Source organism: Lepisosteus platostomus, chromosome 9 (genome assembly GCF_059453375.1).
Source record: "Lepisosteus platostomus isolate fLepPlt1 chromosome 9, fLepPlt1.hap1, whole genome shotgun sequence".
Lineage (NCBI taxonomy): Eukaryota > Metazoa > Chordata > Actinopteri > Semionotiformes > Lepisosteidae > Lepisosteus > Lepisosteus platostomus.
The window spans coordinates 44,268,560-44,287,042 of NC_142619.1; the positions used below are offsets into that span (position 1 = coordinate 44,268,560).

The following is an 18,483-nucleotide window of genomic DNA, read 5'->3' on the forward strand; positions in this document are numbered from 1 at the left end:
ATGTACCTGTATTTATCTCCAATTAAACAAGTGTTGGGTGAGGTTCTACACAAGTACAATGTTTGTACCTAAGAAAATCCTCAACATGAGTGAAAAAATAATGAAGATATCCTACAATATTGGATAGGTCATATATTTGGTTCATACTGTATGTAGCACTTTGAAATGATGACACTTTAAAATAGTTTTTTATAGCTATAACCTTAACAGTGTATTCCAAACTAATGAAGATAAAAATGTTGAAAAGTACTGTATGTGTATCGATTAATATAAAGATATCTAAAGAAAATTAAAAGATACGTATTCTCTGCTATTGCTGCAGCTACCCCAAATCAGATCAGGTGGAAAACATAGTCTGAAGGCTCAACTTCAGAGTTAGTGCATCTGTCACAGTAAGTTCCCTCAGATATTGAATTTCAAGTCACAACTCACATGGCAATACAAGAAATCAATCATGAAGACCAAGGAGCTTTCAAATAAAGTAAGGGATGAAGTGGTAAAGAGAAAAAGATCAGGAGAATGTTACTTATCCTGTTACTTATCCCTTTAACCATGGTGCAGTCAATCGTTAAGGAGTGGAATTATCACGTTCCTTCCAGACACTATGAAGTGGCGCTGTGAAGCCACTTCATAGTGTCTGGACTTTGAAAGTTTTACAATTTTCCGTCTAAAATGGAAGCTATTGTTCATGCTGGTCTCTATACAAACCGTGTCTGTATGAACAGGTGGAAAGAAGTGAAATTAGTGAATTAGTGAAAAATTCAAATCTCATATAAGATAAACTGCAGACGTGCATCATGAAGAAGGTTTTATGATCAGACAAGAAAGAAATTGGAAGTTTTTGGTCTAAATGCAAATGGTACATATAAAGTAAAAATTCAACAAATGTTTAAACCAAGCATGGTTGGGACATCATCATATTCTAATAGAATTTTAGAATCGAGAGATAACTGAGCAAAGTACAAATCAATCCTACTGGAAATTGTGCTTGAGTCATCCAAGAATCTAAAAATAAATAAATAAATAGTAAAAAATATATTATATATATAATATATTAGAACAAAGAAAGAACAAAGTGCAAGGCTAAAGCAAGAATGGAGTGTTTTGAGAATGAAGAGAATAAATGTCCTTGAGTGGACATTTAGTCACAAAGTCCTGACTTGACTTCAAGAGAACAATGTTAGAAAAAAAAGACTAAGGTTGCAGGTTCCATTAAGAGTCCCCAATAAACTTGTCAAAAGTGGAGTATTTGTGCCAGGGGGAATAATTGAAACAATAATTTGCCAGACAATAATTACATCACACATTTGTCCAAAGGTAGTAGAGATCTATCCAAAAAATAAATGAGAAGAGTAACTGCTGCCAAACGTTCTTTCACCAAGTATTGATTTAGGGGCCTGAAGACTGAATGCAGTCACTTTTTATATCTTCTTTGCAATTTTGCTGAAATTCAAACTTCTTCACTTGTAACATTATTCAATTTGATCATTACATTTTTATCATTCAGATCAGATTGCATTCTGAACATTTTCATGTGTGTGTTGAACATAGCAAGTTACCAGAGCTATGACGATATATTCCAATGACAGAAATTGTTCATTTAAGACTAAGTCATTTTATATTTTTGTAACATGTTACAGTATATATTGAATTAAATAAATATCAAGGTTTTATAGCCAGAATTAATGTGCACTAATTTACTTAATTACATGAGCATGTTAACATGCAAAAGGCTATTGTTTTAACACACAACTGTTTATTAAATAAAAATGTCTCAATAGACAAAATAGACAAAAATACTAAAATTCCAAACACAATTATACAGTATGTTGCGTTGTTATGAGTACTTTTTATCTATTATTATTAATCTTTTACCTGCACAGATTAATTGGTAGTCATCTTCTCTGCACACTAATTGAATTACATTTCCAAAGGAATATGTACCTTTTAAAAAGGGATAGAGCCAGATAATACTGAAGTGGGACTAAACTGAAGGAAGCTCTCATTCTTTTCTGGAAGCTGGCTTAGGCTTCTAAATAGGAAAGCAGCTATTGTGAGCATATAAGCCAAGGTTGAACACCCCTGTTGCTACTGGAAGAAATTTCACTGTACTAAGTTCTACAAAAACTAATAGACACTTACTGTATTTATTGTATTCATTATTTTGGGATACCAAGCCAGTTTCTTTTACAAAGTAAATCTTTTTCTTTTTTTGTCTCATCTGTAAATTACTCATTCCATTCCTGACTGGGTCTGAAAATGCCCTCTTAATACCTCATCTCACAGTGGGATTGGTGTAGCTAAAAGGCACAACATCTCAGAGAAAGGAAGATATCTACTGGAAATAGTGTGGAAAATCCCTGGAGCTCACACCTTGCCAGTTGGGAGTCAGAATCAAGTTCCTTTATTTCATTTCACTTGGCCCCTCAGCCAAGTGGGTTAAGCCAAATCTCACTATACCCAAATACTCGATATACATCCTCAAACACATCTAAAAATTTTACAAGGCGTGGTCAGGATCAAATCATCATCATTACTTACTCTGTACCTATTTTACATTAAGTGTATATATACAGTGCAGTATTTGGGCAGTGACACATTTATTTTGCTGTTTTGGCTCTGTACTCCAGCACATTGGATTTATAATAATAATAATAATAATAATAATAATAATAATAATAAACTTTATTTTATATAGCGCCTTTAAAGGTGGCTTCTCAAAGCGCTTTACAGGATGACAATAACAATAAATAAGAAGACTACAACAATAAATAAGAAAATTTCACAAGACAGGACACAATTATAATTACAACAATACAACAATAACAATAGAGGAGACCGTGGAAGATGTTATTAAGAAGAGCAGAGGGGTGAAGAATGGAACCAGTTAAGTAAAGGCTTTTCTGAAGAAGAAGGTTTTGAGTCTGGATTTGAAGGAGTTTAGAGAAGGTGACTCTCTAATATCCTTGGGCAAAGAGTTCCAGAGCTTGGGAGCATAGCAGGAGAAGGCCCTGTCGCCCATACAATGTAGACGGGCTTGGGGGACAGTAAGGAGGGGAGAATTTGAAGAGCGGAGGTTGCGAGGTGGGGAGTAGGGCGATAAAAGTTCAGACAGGTATTGAGGTGCCAAGCCATGTAAAGCCTTGTAGGTGAGCATGAGGATTTTAAAGTCTACGCGGAATTTGACCGGAAGCCAGTGCAAGGACTCCAGGATAGGAGTAATGTGATCACTTGTACTAGACCTGGTCAGGATTCTGGCTGCTGAATTTTGGACATACTGCAGCTTGTTCAGAGTAGATTTAGATACACCAGGGAGCAGAGCATTGCAGTAGTCAATTCGAGAGAATACAAATATGTTGATCAGCTTTTCAGCCACAGTTAATGATAGCATAGGGCGTAGTCTTGCGATATTTCTAAGGTGAAAAAAAGATGTTTTGACAGTATGCTGTACATGTGGGTCGAATGTTAAGCCAGAATCGAATATAACCCCAAGGTTTTTCAATTTTGATTGAAGCTCAAGTACAGAGCCACCTACAGACAGGGTTACAGGACTGGCTTTACGAAGTTGATGGGGGGTACCAATAAGCATGACTTCAGTCTTGTCACAGTTAAGATGAAGGAAGTTTTGAGTTATCCAAATTTTTATGTCAGAGATGCAATTAGATAGAATTGAGATTGCCACGTCAGTGTCGGGTTTGGTATGGATGTATATTTGAGTATCGTCAGCGTAAAAATGAAAGCTGAGGCCATGTGATCTTAAAAGCTGACCAAGTGGGAACATGTAAATGCTGAAGAGCAAGGGGCCCAGTATTGAGCCCTGGGGGACACCAGATTTGAAATGAAATAATGACTATGAGGTTAAAGTACAGAATGTCAGCTTTATTTCGAGGGTATTTACGTCTAAATTATGTACTCCAATGTGCTGGAGTACAGAGCCAAGACAGCATAAATTGTGTCACTGTCCAAATTCCTATGAATAAATATATTTATGTAATAATTTCATTTGACAACATGAGAAGAATAATTACAAAGGAGATACCATATATTTGCTTATTTAACAATACTATGTGTGATGCAGTTGATGTTATGAAGTATGCTACATGTAGTTCCAATGTTTATTTTATATGGCCTAATCTAGGCTTCAATATTCATTTACAAATGTTGGCACATTAGGAAGAACTTTTGGTTGACTGTTACGAAGAAGAAAGTTCATTGTCCACCATTGTGACTAATTAAAACACAATGTAATCTTTCCTTCTCAATTATTTTCATTGTAGATGAAAGGCTATCTGAAGGATCTTCTAAGACATTTAACATGACCCCATTCATTTATCTTGTCAGGTTTGGCAATTTCTACTTTTATTAATCAATTGTTTTATCAATCGTTGAATCAAGAAATTAAACCTTAACAATGTAATATCTTACATTATAACTTATTGTTTGATACCTATTATGTTAGCAAACAAGAATTGATTAAATAATTGCTCCACAGCCTTTTTTAAAATTCTGTTCATGACTAAGACACACATCTTTGGAAACATTACATGGAGAAGATCGTTCTTAATTTACAGTTGAGTGGCTGTATGAGACTGTATGACTGTATGAATGCAAATGTACCATACATTCCAAGTTGGGGAGGAAGTAGACACGGTTGCTATATATTTTATAATGAAAAAACATTATAAAAAGTGTAATCATTACAAAAAAATGTTTTTCATTTTTTGTGTTCTTCTATCATTAAATTATGATTAATTTAGGCTTTCTAGCCTATGAAACACTTATTCTATTGGGGTTTTAGTTCCATCTCGCATTAAATCATGCATGTTCTCCAGCAGTCAAAAGAAACACTTCTGTGGAATTATTGGTTTGTGTAATAAAATTCACCTTTCTCATTTTTAACATTTAGAATGCAACTAAGCTTTTAATAAGAATCACCTTTTAGGTGAAATTAAATATTTCTGGTTCAATAACATTCCAGCCTGTTACTTCTGTTCACACTCATTTACAGTTTTGCGGAATTCAGTGGTACAGTTCACTCTCCTATTCAGATGGGGAATCAGTAGGTATTGGGACTACAGTAGATGGGGTCACTAAAAGATGAAAAAGATCATTGGGCTCCCCCTTGTCCTTAGTGCTGGAAAAGGGAAGAAAAAAGTCTTATTCCCATAGTGGCTTTCAAATAAATAATTTCATTAGTGTTTTTTTTTAATGATTTGATAAATGCAAATTATGGTACAGTAGTACTCAGTATTAGAGAGGTACCTACTTAATCTACCCAGCCCCATCTTAACAGCAGGTAAGCATCATATTTTCAAGTCATAACAGTCCATCCAGAGAAGTATTAATATAAATGCTAATCTAAGGAATTAAATTGAAAATGCCCATTAAAACTTTCTACATTAGTCAATTCAGTCATCCACAGGAACAGACATTTCAATAACAATGAGGTTCTGCATACTATGCTGCCATCGCTTTTCTTTATATTTTTCAATTATCCCATGTCAGAAGAAATGAGTAAACCTCTGAAACAGAGATATCATAATTTGACTGTAAATTTCACAAGTAATCTGCACAATAGCTTTCAAAAGAAAAGTTAAAATCAAAGACGGTTTCTGTAAGCTTCAGAGAGTCAGATATGGAAGGGACTGTTTTGATTATTTGAGCCACCCCAAGCCTAAATACTACACTGCAGTTGAAAATGTAAAATAACTTCTGATGTACAGTATATTTCATTTTTCTTAGATTTTATGAGAGCTCTTGAAAACCTGTACCTTTCTTGCAATCCTCAATGAAATACATAACATTTTATTTGGATTTTTCTGCCCAGGACTATATTCATTCTTAGGTGCTTCTCATTTATTATCGTTTTATGCAAGGAACATTTCTTATAATACTGTCTTTAAGATGTTGGCATGAGTTACTGAATCCCAAAAAATAAAAAATAAATGGAGTGACTCATAATGAACTATAAAATGTATATAAAATCAATTTGGGAGCTCTCAGGTTGATACAACATTCACTCAGCTGAGGCCAAACAACATGCATTAAGTCAAAGAAACTACACTCTAAAAATTACAACTTACTGAATTCACCCCCAGATATTGATCCTTGTGTAAAACTCTGGAATTCCCAAGAGACATGGTGTCCTTGTATTACGCAAAAAAAGGAAACACCAGTCATTAACTTCAAAAGAAGATATACAACTTCAAATAATATCATAAATGTGCCAATGTTGACTAGAAAAAAAATTAAAAACTTTAAAGTCCATTAAAGATTTTTCTTTAATTTCATTTAATGCAAACATGAATACATTTTTACTTAAGCTTAAGATAGAACCCTTGCTTTACACCACACTTACCAGAAGCAATAACAAGGGTAGTTAAAGATAAATAAATAAGCAAGCTACTGTATATGATATCATGTTCATCTAGATCAGCTAGTTTTAGAGTACATACTGTATAGACAAGCTAGTTTTCCAGATAAACCTAAGCAGTGCTGACATCTGTCAACGACCATCAAGCCAAAAGGAATTTGAATTGAGATGAGAAGCTTGAAATTGTTTTTATTAAAAACCCCTCTTAATAAAATGATCCTTCTTTTGTTGTCTGCTTGCAGCTATAAGGGTGGATTATGAGTAACGTGACATTTATTTATTTTTCCTTGTATAAAAACACCCTTTTAAAAATAGATCTAATCTTCCAGATTTTCTAAAGAGCAAAAGCAAACTGAGTGTCATGCTTACAGTTAATGACTCTTTGAAATTCCAACAGGAAATCTGAGGAAAATGAATCCCCCAGATAATCAGCTGTCTTTGATTTACCCAATTTATTTGTACTTTTAGAAATATATGCTGACAGAGATTGTTAATTGGGCTACAGGTTGTATTGTGCTTTATGAAGTGCATTTTCTGTACTGGCCTTGAATATTTTTTTTTTAATTTCCAAGTATCACATTTTTGTAATGTAGTTCAAGTTTCATTTATCAAAGATATAAAGATTTGTTCAGTCATGAGCAAATAAATGAAGAACAGATATGATGATTTTTCCCCATTAAAGACCTACAAGAGAAGATATTTTTGAATGTGCTATTTGCAGTTTACCCTACAAATGTTACCTTTTTACACCATGTTGACAGCTTTAGGTATTAAAATACTGACCTTTACTTTCCATAAGTGGTTCTTGAACATACATGTATTACTAAAGCCAATCAGAGGCTGAACACCATGGAAACATGATCTCACTGATCCTTGACAAGTGTCACTTTTTCATGGCAAGTATTATGTCTTCAGCCAGTTCCACTCTTCCAAATCCTGGCAGAAATCAGGTATTGTTGTAAGTATACTGCCACTGGGAACCCAACTGCAGCTGCTATGCAGCAAAGCCTGGACTCAATGTTGAAATCTCAAAATTGTATGCTTATTAAGGGTTGAAACGTTTGACTGGATTAACCACTCTGCTGTATAAGAGGTTCATTAACATAAATATCATAAAACGCTCTTGGTTATTTTGTTACTGTTCTGGTGTTCTTCACTGAAAACAAAATGATATCCAAAGTTCCAAAACATATCAGTTTTAATATAAAAATTGTAAAATGTAAACACATGAAACAAGACTTACAATATTGTTAGAAAACATCTGCACATAAATGTAATCACTGCACATCCTTTTACAAAAACCTTTGAGCTGAAGCATTAATTTCTTATGGCTCCCCAATGTAATTGAATCTAAATAATTAAACATTACAGCCTGTTATGTTTGTGGTTTTCCTTCTGACTCAGTGCTCATTTCATTAGGATTTTGTTGTTTTTCCCATGGTTACATTCATTTCGTGTACAATAAATTTGGCACCCTACTGATATATTTACTGTTGTTTCCACCCATATTTCATGCCACAGACAGAAAATAAAATATAATTTTATTTTATAATACTTTTTAAAATTTTATTATATGGTTGTCATACCATGGTTGGCTACTATCAGAGTTCATAGTTCTTTTTTGTAAAAAGAGATATACAGAAAATATTGTGTATTTTTTCCAAAAGGTAATGTAGCAGGCTGTACTATTGAAAGTTGGTATAATCAGCTAACCTGCCAGTAGAGGACTCTGTCACCTTTAAATTGGTGCACTGGATCGAAGTTAATTGATTAGATTATTAGTGATGGGTTAAAAAGTGTGTATGGTTGTGGTGAGCATGTTGGGTGTAGGACAGAGGTCTGCCATTATTGTTGACATGTTCGGATCCCTAAAGACATTTTGTTGAAAGCTGGGGTCTGTCACTATTCAAATATCTATTTTCAGTAACTGATTTATCCTTAAAGGGTTACACTAACTTGGACCATAACCCAGACACCCCAGTGTAACAGGAATAAACCCTGGCTGAAATGCCAATCCATTAGACGGCACACAAGTTAAACTATTGTATATATAAAAGTACTGTGCATTTGGTGTAAATATAATTAAATGTGGAAGTGAAAGGAACAGTGGTGATAATGTCTTGGGGCATAGAAAAAAAATTCACGTTTCAAAGGTCTGTGCTACTGAAGTATATTTTTATTGTACTAACAATGAAAGATGTAATGTTCATTATAGACAGTCTGTTTCCATCTTGCTTTGGTTATCTAAAACCTAAATCCACTCAAATTGACTTCACAAACAACAAAAAAAGTGAATGTAAAGCCTTTCCTGGGGTTTATTTTCTCTGAAGCCTAATCCTATTTATGGAAACCACTAAAAGCAAACATTAGCATCAGTTTGTTGAGATGGCTAAACTGATGTGGTCACAAAATGTCCCAGACGTAAACATTATTGTGATGATTTGTAGTACGGACAGACTTACTGAGGGAAAAGGGCAATGGTTGATCACCTTACTCTATGTTATTTATTACAATATATAAATTAAATTAAGCTGTCTGGGAAGTTCAACCTGTAATCATACTCCATCGGAAAACATGTAGACCCCAATAGTATAGAAATCTGTCTTTGGTTTGGGTTACATCATAAGTCAAATTACCTGGATTATACAAATGACAGAGTGCAACTGAATGAGGACTGATAGGATTCTGTAGGATGCAGTCAATCAGGGAAACAATGACTTTATGGCTGCCTAGTACATTTGCTTTTGTGGTGTGATTTGCAGTGTGAATAAGAAGGCATATATGATATTCTTCCTTTCCTAAATTTCCTGAAGTAAAGGCAATATTGTTCAACAAATAGATTTAGAAAATAATTACTTGTTTTCCAAAGCTGTTTATTGAACAATGTTTTCTTTACTTCAGAGAATCATTACAAAGTCCAATCAATGTGCCGAAACAGAAAGTGAAGGTGTTTTATAATTTGCCTTTTATAATGTGCCAAAAGAATGTTTTTCAAACAACGTCAAAACTACAATACTAGCCTACTGACTGTGAATACACACACCAATAAACATATGGAATTTATTTCTGAGCTGCATGTTTTTAAAATAATACAGTGCTAAGAAAATGTTTGAGAAACCCCAATATTACAGGAATTACCATATCTTATCCCAGTATCCTTGTTCAATCAAAACCGTTCTTTACTTAAAAAGAGAAAAATGTTTTAAGATGCAATGGTTTATGAAGTAGAAAGAAAATAAATAAGTGAATGTGAAATAATAAGTGAACCTCTAGTTTATTTCTCACAAATAAAGGGATCATTGGAATAAGGTGGTTAATTAATTTGGTATAGTAAATAAAGACTATGTTTGGACAGTCTTTTAAATAGAAAATATAAAAACAAAAACATTTTTACTCTAATCTGTACTTGTCGTCTTGCCAAGATTTCACCAGGTGCAATCCAGAAAATCCAGGAAGTCATAAAGAACTTCAAAATAACATCTGAAGACATGTGGGCTTTTTTCACCATGGGTAACGTCAGGTTTCATGCCTCAACCATCAAGAAAAAAAACTAAACAGGAATGGTTTTCATGTGAAGATAGCCAAGAAGAAACCATTGCTCTCTCAAAAAGAACAATGCCATCCATCTCATTTACCAATAATCAACTGGATGATCCACAAGACTGGAACAACTGGAATGATTTTGTCTGGACAAAGAAATGTTTGGTACAGCAAAAATAAAATACTGTTTTGCAAATAGAAGAACCTCACCCCGATTGTCTAGCATGGTGTGGTGGTAGACACTTGCCATCCTTCACAGAAACATGAATTTGGTGTTGTATAAGAAAATTCTAGAAAGAATGTAAGGCCATCCATTTGTCAGTTGAGCTGAAAAGTGTTTTACAGCAAGACAATGATCCTAAATATTTGTACAGAAATACAGCTGAATAGCTGAAGAAGAAATTTCATATTTGGAATTGATCTAGTCAAAGTCCAGGTGTGAACCCCATTGTAATATTATTAAGAAAACTGCGTGCAAGAAAATACTCAAATGGAATACTGAAACCATTACTGTCAAAGAACCAGTTCTACTGTACTGTATGTAGAATTTAAGGTAAAGAACATCCATTTAAACTTTTTTCAGAAAATACTTTTTAATTGAATTATGGTATGAAATCAGCAAGTACTGTAGCTCTTTGTAGCCTTATACTGTCAGAATTTTTATATTCCAATGGGTGTAATTTATGTTTTGTACACCCCATATTTTTTATATGTAGTAATCATCCAGGGAGCATACAGTAAAATATAATAAATCTAATAATCAATAATGCAAAAAATGACTTGAAGTGATACCTATAACAATAACCTATAATAATAGCCAAGTCACAAAAGGACCCCAGCATATGCCAAGGTAAAAAAAAACAACTTGAGGTAAATCTGCCTGACAGGCAACAAGGTATAATTACTAAAACAAAGAGAAAATTGGCATCTATTTCTGATTTTACTGCTTTTAATGACTGTGGTCTTTTGTAAATTGACCGTTTTTGGATAGTCACAATGTTTTTGTTATAGATAGTATACCCAGGAGAACAAGAGCTATATGAATTTTTAGATTTATACTGAAAAAAAAATATATTTTTTTTCTCTTTGCTCACACTTTAAACTTTTACATTCCTGTAATTACTTCCAGGACATCACAAGAGATTATTTAAATCTTCTCTTATATGTGGTGCTTGAAAATGTTATAGCTCTTTTTTAGGAAAAAAAAAACAGATTACAGTGCATGGGATTTTCAATTCAAACATTAAAATATGCTGTAGATCAAGGTCGCTCATATTTCCATACATATGAGGACCCAGAGTCACATATTATACACTTACACTTTACACAGGCTTTTTTCAGTTTCTCATATTCAATACATACCAGCTCCTAACATTAAACTGAAATATAGCTGTGCATTCTTTTGAAAAATCTCAGAATACATTATCAAGTACTTTAAAAAAAAATACCAAGTGCTAAAATGTTTTAGAAAGACTATATTTACTGTAATGATGGAACCTTTATACTGTATTGATATAACTAAGACTTTTAAAATACAAAAGAATAGTTACTGTAAATATCAGAACTGTCCAGGGAAAACTACATACAGTAAGGCAGCAATTTAATTGAATTCCTATTCCTTGATACTTACTTCATGTAGTGAACAGTATGTAAACAGTGGAACAGAGAAAGAAGGAAAATAAAAACTGTACTAAATTACTCATTGAGTCAATGAGGTAATAAAAGTGCAGAAGAAAGTGCAAAAATAATAGTAAGTGTCTAGATTGAGCATCCTTTAAACAGTATGTTGAATCACAAAGAGCTCAAAAAACAGTCCAAATTTTACATTAATAGATCATTGGCACATGTGTAATGCTCCTACTGTATATTTTAAATAGTGAGCAGATAGATCTGTTGATTGAGTAGTTCTGTTGTTTGAAATTAAACACAACTTTTCAAACCATGTGATTTTATGGAAATGCGGGGTTCTCAGTGTTTGATATTTACTGGATGTTAAAATCAAAATCCATTTATTACGCATCTGTATGAATGTATGAGGACAAGAGTTTAATTAGCACAAGAATAGCAAAAGATACAACCATCCCGCTTTGAGTAATGAAAATTGCCTGGATCTTATCAGCATGATTGAAGACTCCTTGCCTGTTAAACAAGCTGCCAGGAGAACAACATGTCCTGCTTCAACAATCAGCAGGGAAGTCCAGAAAACTAAACCATGGTTCTGTGAAGGATAGACCACATCCTCAAAGGCAGGTCACCACATCAGCCCAGAGATTCCTCATCCAATTTCATAACTGTGTTTAGACTACAGTGGCTGTGTAAGCTACTGGAGGTCTCAGCAAAGGGCATTCGGTGGTGCTTGATACAAGATGATAGAGAGAGAGAGAGATACTGTACAAAGCGGAGAATGGAAGCCGAGTTTACTTAGTCAAGTTGCATAGCCAATATTCGTGGTCAAGAGGAAGCGTGGGTCTAGTAGCCGGGATATCACAAGACGAAGCGTTTGTCAGGTGAAGAAGGTTAGCAAAGGTAGCTCTGGGAGGATTAACAGGATTAGCAGGTGAGGAGCCCTGAAGTAGTGGGTTGCCTGGAGGCGTGGTGCAGGGTGAGGGACATGGTTGGGTAATTAAGATGTGCGTCGGCGTTTGTGGGAAGTAGCAGTGGCTTGTGTCTGATTACTGGAGGCTGTGACAGGCTGCAGCACAATCTGGAAATCATCAGAAGAACAGCTCTCTGCATGAAAATGATCTGCCATTGAGGGTTAAGATCAAAGAGAGACAAAATAATCATCTTTTATAAAAACATGTGAGGTTGCGCTGTTCAAGACATGCTGGGTGGTGGAAGTCTGTTTATTGTGAGCAGACATCAGTTTTAACACCAAAATACCTTAAAAGCAAATTGAGGGCAAACGTACTGCACAACCATAAAAAGATCTTTATACCAATATTTTCCTTTCTTTTAAGCAAATCCAAATATTGTTGATTTTCCAGCAGATCGATACAAAGCCATATAGTAATAGGATTGTAATAGCAAAACTTAAAGAAAGCAAGGTCGTGCCACAGCTAGATTCTTTCTCATAACCAGTAGAATATCTGTGGGATCACTTGTCAAAACCATTAACAGGAAACAACCATGACCAGTTAGCCTTGCCAGTTGGCTGTACAGGAATTGTATCAGTCTATCTAGGGACTGATCAGGTCTACAGTATGTGACAAAATTGCTAGGATTGTGTTAATGCTTAGGGAGGCCATAGCTTTGTAGTGTTGACATCATGACAATGTACTGTATGATGTTTCATTTTGCAAACCTATTGGAATTCTTTTATTTGTATTTGGCTTTACATTTATTAATACTATGTTTAAAATATTTGATTAGAAACATTAGTCTTGGGTGTTTCTTTTATATCAACATGAAGTACTGTATAAAGGTTTTGAAAAAAAATGTAAGGGTCAGATTTCATATCAGTTTCTGAAAAATTTGAAAAGAAATGAAGCTTGAAATCTATGTTGAAAGCAGTGAGATGAAGGTGTATAAAATGTATCTAGCTCTTCATCTTTAAAGAGCTGCATTAGAAATGGAATATAAGAAGGCCAAGGGAAATGATCCACCCAGTTATGCAACTGAAAATTTGAAAACTGCACCAATTTTTATTTAGATGATGGACACAAAGTTACCCTTCTCCCTAGGATAGCATAGGCCATAACTATAAAATATTGTACACATAGTCAATGCCCATAATTTTTATAGATATTTCCAATTAACAGTGAAAATTGAGAGGGGCATGGCTTGCCAATGGTTACGGTTTTAGCAACAGGCTGGAGAGGAATGTTCACGAGAGACAGCATCAGATACACTGGTAAGTTACTTATAGCCTTAAAAAATGTATCATTTAATTTTAGTTAGTTAATGTTTAAGCTTTTGTTTCTGTTCATAAAAAAGCTATTGCTTCATATTTATAAAAATATTACTCCATTATAAAGTTCCCTAAAGACAACAACGCCCAAGAATAGAATGCTTTGTGAATGTTTGAAATAAGTGGTGAGATAAGTTTGGCTTAACCCACTTGGTAAATGGATAGCCTCCTGGCGATAAGGTAAGAAGGCTTGAACCCCATTTAAATGGGTTGAACCAAAGGACCAAATGGTAGCTGCAATATGGAGATGGAGCAGAGGTGGGATGCTAGAGAAGAATGTGAAGGAACGACTTTCAGTTTGTTATAGAGCTAATCTTGTAATATTGGTGACTAGTTACAGCTGTGTGATATTGACTTGTTGTTATGCCACCTGAACTTCGGTTAATAACTTGCATTTAATGAATCACACTACTCAAACTTGGAAATTAATTTGAAAATAAATAAAATATCAAGAACCAGATTTAAAAAAATGTCCATCTCTGCAGAACATAATCAATTCACTTTTTCATTTTTCATTTCAAATTCATTTTTAAACACCACATTTTCAAAATTATTAAATCTGGAGAGAACAGTATCAAAAACTTTTCTGTGCAGTAAATTCTTGTTTTACAATGAAGAAATTAAATGGTTACATTAATGTTTCAAAGACAAATACAGAGCTCAGATTCTCCTGCACATTACTTAAAATATAGACAATGAATCAATTCTAAAATCTTAAGTGTAGATGCTCAATGGTGCCTTTGAACAGCATGTTTCCAATCAATATCCATAATGACTGATGAGAAGCCTGCAGTGTTGAAAAAGTCATTTTCCCCTACCATAGTTTCACTTCAGTTCTGATAACTTTAGTATAACTAAGTACTCACAGCTAATCTAGGAATTCCAATTAAGTTCTGCTATCCAATATAATCAGACTTGGAGTTTCCTGTTATACTGTGATGTGCTGTCACTGCAGTGCAGCTGAAACTACTAAATTGTTAATGTTGCATTTTTTGAAGGGTTTAAAAAGCATTGTTCTTTCCCCCAGGCTTCTCAGTGTAACTTTCATGAAAATGTGCTTTGCTGGACAATAATTATACTGTACCCAAATTATTTTAAATAATTTAATAAAGTAATAAAATTAATTTTACTAAGAAAATCACCTTCTTGCATTCAGGAACTCGTTAGTTAAATCAGCAAGTGGCCAAAATCCTCCTTTTTTTAGTCTGTATAATTTTCAAAAGCAAGAATAGCAGGGTGCTGATAATACAGTATGTCACTGATACAGAGAGGTGTGATCTGTGAAAACTGACACACAGGTCCAAGTAACATTTCTTGTAATGTTGGCAACACGAATGCTGCTGTGGGGTGAAAATTGAAAATCAAAAATGATTGAAAGGTAATGTTTTCCCTCACTAGCAATGCAATTTATTTACAGTATGTTTATACAGTATGTTTGTTACAAATTCTAATCGCTAAAGTTTATATGTTCCATTTTTAGCTTTGACAGCACCAGAAAGGTACTGCTGAAAAGGTACTTTTATTTTAATAAATCTTTTAGCAATGGATTACAGAAACTCTAAGTCAAAAAGCAACTTAAAATGATTTGTTATTTGGGTTAATATCCTGTGTTTGTCAAAGGTAATGCTTCATACCAGTCAGGAGCTATCAATTAAATCATTGTCAATAACTTGACTCTCACCTTCAAGTGCTGCATGATAAGCTACAGTAAGTATTGTTATACTACTTTTTATTAAACCTATAGCATTCATATGTGAGAAGTTTGCATTATAGGTAAAGGTCTCGATGAGACAAAGAGGACATTTTTCAGAGGTTCAGTCTGAATTAACAATGCTATATCATTTCAAGAACACAGACTACAGTATAATGTACAGTACCTTCATAAAGTTGAGGTAGTAACAGGAGATCCAAATTATATATATTTTTTTCATTCTCACTTGCAAAATGCTGTGTATTTTACTGGCACAAATTCACATGACTGTTTCCCTATGGTTAAAGATATTTTCGTGGTCCCTTAACAATGCTTCTCCTGTGTTCATGGTGTGAAGAGAATTCTAGCATGCCAACTCCGATGAGCTCAATACTAAACTGTAACAAATTGTGAAATGTAATTGCATGTAATTGCATGCAGCTGTCCTACTGTGACAGTCATAAAGGAATTAAACTTGAGAAGTCTTCAAGAGAACCTGTGGGTGAATGCTTTTGTAAGACACTGTATGTAAATATGTCAGATTCTTTAGAGACAGACACATAAGTGAAGGCCAGGACAATTTGTTTTCAAAGAGAAATCTGAACCCATAACACAATTTCAACTTGAACACTATAGCCAATAATCACTTTATGGGGTTAAATCTTAAAGCTCTCTGTTGATTGTATTCAATACTGTATATACAGTATTGTAGCAATTCTGGGTTCTTGGGGTTTCTGCCCTTGCTGCTCCTGCCCCAGTTTGTCCCCCGCCTCAGGATTAAACCCAGATCTCCAGTGTTGTTCAACAGGGATATTGCCCGCTGACGTAAAGAAGGCCTTTATAACCCAGAGGGCCGCCAAAATCTCTTTTATGTGCAAGGGAGCAGAGGGCAGTGCCATCACTGCGCTGCAACCGGCTTGTACAACCTGTATGTCGGCCGTTTGTTACAATATTTTACTAATCATGTAGTTGATCCTTCACCCTTATTTGTAAATTCAGTAAAATCAGAATTGTATGTACATTTGAAGTCAAATGTATTTTTCCATACATATATTATGTGAAAAAAGCAATATACAGTTTAATAAATGTCAAAAGAAAACTGTGTATTAAAATTAAAGCAATGAAGTTAGAATGTAATATATTGTATGTAACACAATACACAATATACACCCTCAAAGAAAAAAATACTGAATATACTGTAGAAAACATTGTAGTGTAATGTTTATTTCAATTAAACAGAATTTGAAGCTATTTGAAGTATGCATCAAAACAGTTTTAATTACGCTGTAGTTATGAGAAACTCTGATGACTTACCATTAAAGTTTACAGCTCTTATATAGCTTAGCAGTTCCTTTCCATCAATGCTGCTCATTCTTGGACAAAGACCAATATATCCTGTGCAAAGCTCCTTATGCATTCTGTGCAATGCATGAGCCATGGCATAAACTGCGTCTATGACAAACTGCACTTTTCCTTCTTGCTCATAGGTGGAATCCCTCCCAATCTTTTCTAATCCTGTGGAAGGAAACAGAGATGTTGTTGTTGATGTTGTTGTATTTTCAAATATAGGAACTGTACATTCATAGCAAACAGTAACAAATATCTACAGTACTGTATATTTTCCCCTGTATGTCTTCTCCCTAATCTGTCATTAGGGAAATCTGAAATTCTCACATTTTAGAGTTAGACTTTATTTCATATGTAATTTTTTCGACACACATCAGTGCCCTGAATTCCTATACACCACAGTATGTCTTCGTTTTCTTTAATATAATTGATGGCAAAGCCCAGGTATAACAGAAATCAAATACATCCTCCTTCTTCAGTTGATTCTGAACAGCTGGGGAAGGTGTGTGTTTCTCAATAAATCACCCTGAACATTTCTGTACAAATCGTCCTTCAAGGAACAATATTATTACATGCCATTAGGCCTGTGACATAATTGACCATCAAATTTGATTATAATGGTCTTAAAAAGATAAATGTACTAGAAGAAAATAAAAGGCAAATTCAGTTGCTTGTTATAGCTTGATACTCTGATAACGTTGTGGAGTTGTTTCAGTTAGGGTAGAGGTAATAAATTGGTTTTCCCAAAAAAATAAATTAAAAATATAACATTACATTATAACATCAAATTTTGATATTACACTGTTTTGTTTTATATTTTAGCAGGCAGACTGAATAATAAAGTTTCACAAAACATCCTACAAAGGAATCCTGTCATAAACTCACATGGGCAAATCCAAGTTGAAATGCCTTTTATATACTATACAATACAAAACTCCTGAAAAAAAAAACTGTAATCATTTGATTCGTGCCTTTTTTATTTTTAAGTGTTTTGTGTGTTTTTTTTCCCCCGCTTGATGTACTTTCCTTTTTTGATATGGTTTCTTTGGTCTGCTTAAAGCTCCTTCTTGGAACTACTGTATGCGAGTTAATATGTTCTGCAAAGCCTACAATCAGTGAAAGTGCCAGTCTGGAATCAATAGACTCTTATAAAAGAAATTCACTTTAATTTAAGACCACTTCCAGGTCTGAGATATTTGTCTCTGAGCTATAAACTTTGTACTCCAAAAACACAAAATACATAGATATACGTTTTCAACGAAATAAGGTCATTGCCCAATCAATCCAGTCCTGCATCCTGCTGGTATTTTTTTAAACAGTTTTACAGCAATTAATCTCACAAGCATATACAGTACATTTCCTGTTGTATCTTTCAAATAATTGTTGTGATGTTTACATGAAAGAAATCCATTTTATTCAAATTGAATTTTAGTTCTAGCCCATCCAGAATGATGTACAGTACATGAAATATTACCTTGACCAATTTCACCAATAATGTCACATGGATTCCTCCAGATCTATATTATCTTTGTACATTTTGTAAACAATGCTAAATGTTTCTGTAGCTGAGCATAATTATACAGTACATCAAACTTGCTGTAAACATACCTTGACACCCAAAAG

General features: G+C 34.1%; 1 protein-coding gene across 2 annotated transcripts in view; it reads right to left on the reverse strand.

Annotated features, from left to right (window-relative positions):
* The window catches only part of grm8a (glutamate receptor, metabotropic 8a), a 269,794-nt gene that overhangs the window by 38,730 nt on the left and 212,581 nt on the right, over positions 1-18,483 (reverse strand). Inside the window, exons 7-8 of one of the 2 annotated variants that reach the window (XM_088645158.1) lie at positions 16,828-17,028; positions 6,084-6,146 (exon numbers count right to left, since the gene is read on the reverse strand). In XM_088645158.1, the coding sequence (XP_088501284.1) occupies positions 6,084-6,146; positions 16,828-17,028 (264 nt within the window). The remainder of the gene's footprint in view (positions 1-6,083; positions 6,147-16,827; positions 17,029-18,483) is intronic. The other variant, XM_088645159.1, reaches the window with a different exon arrangement.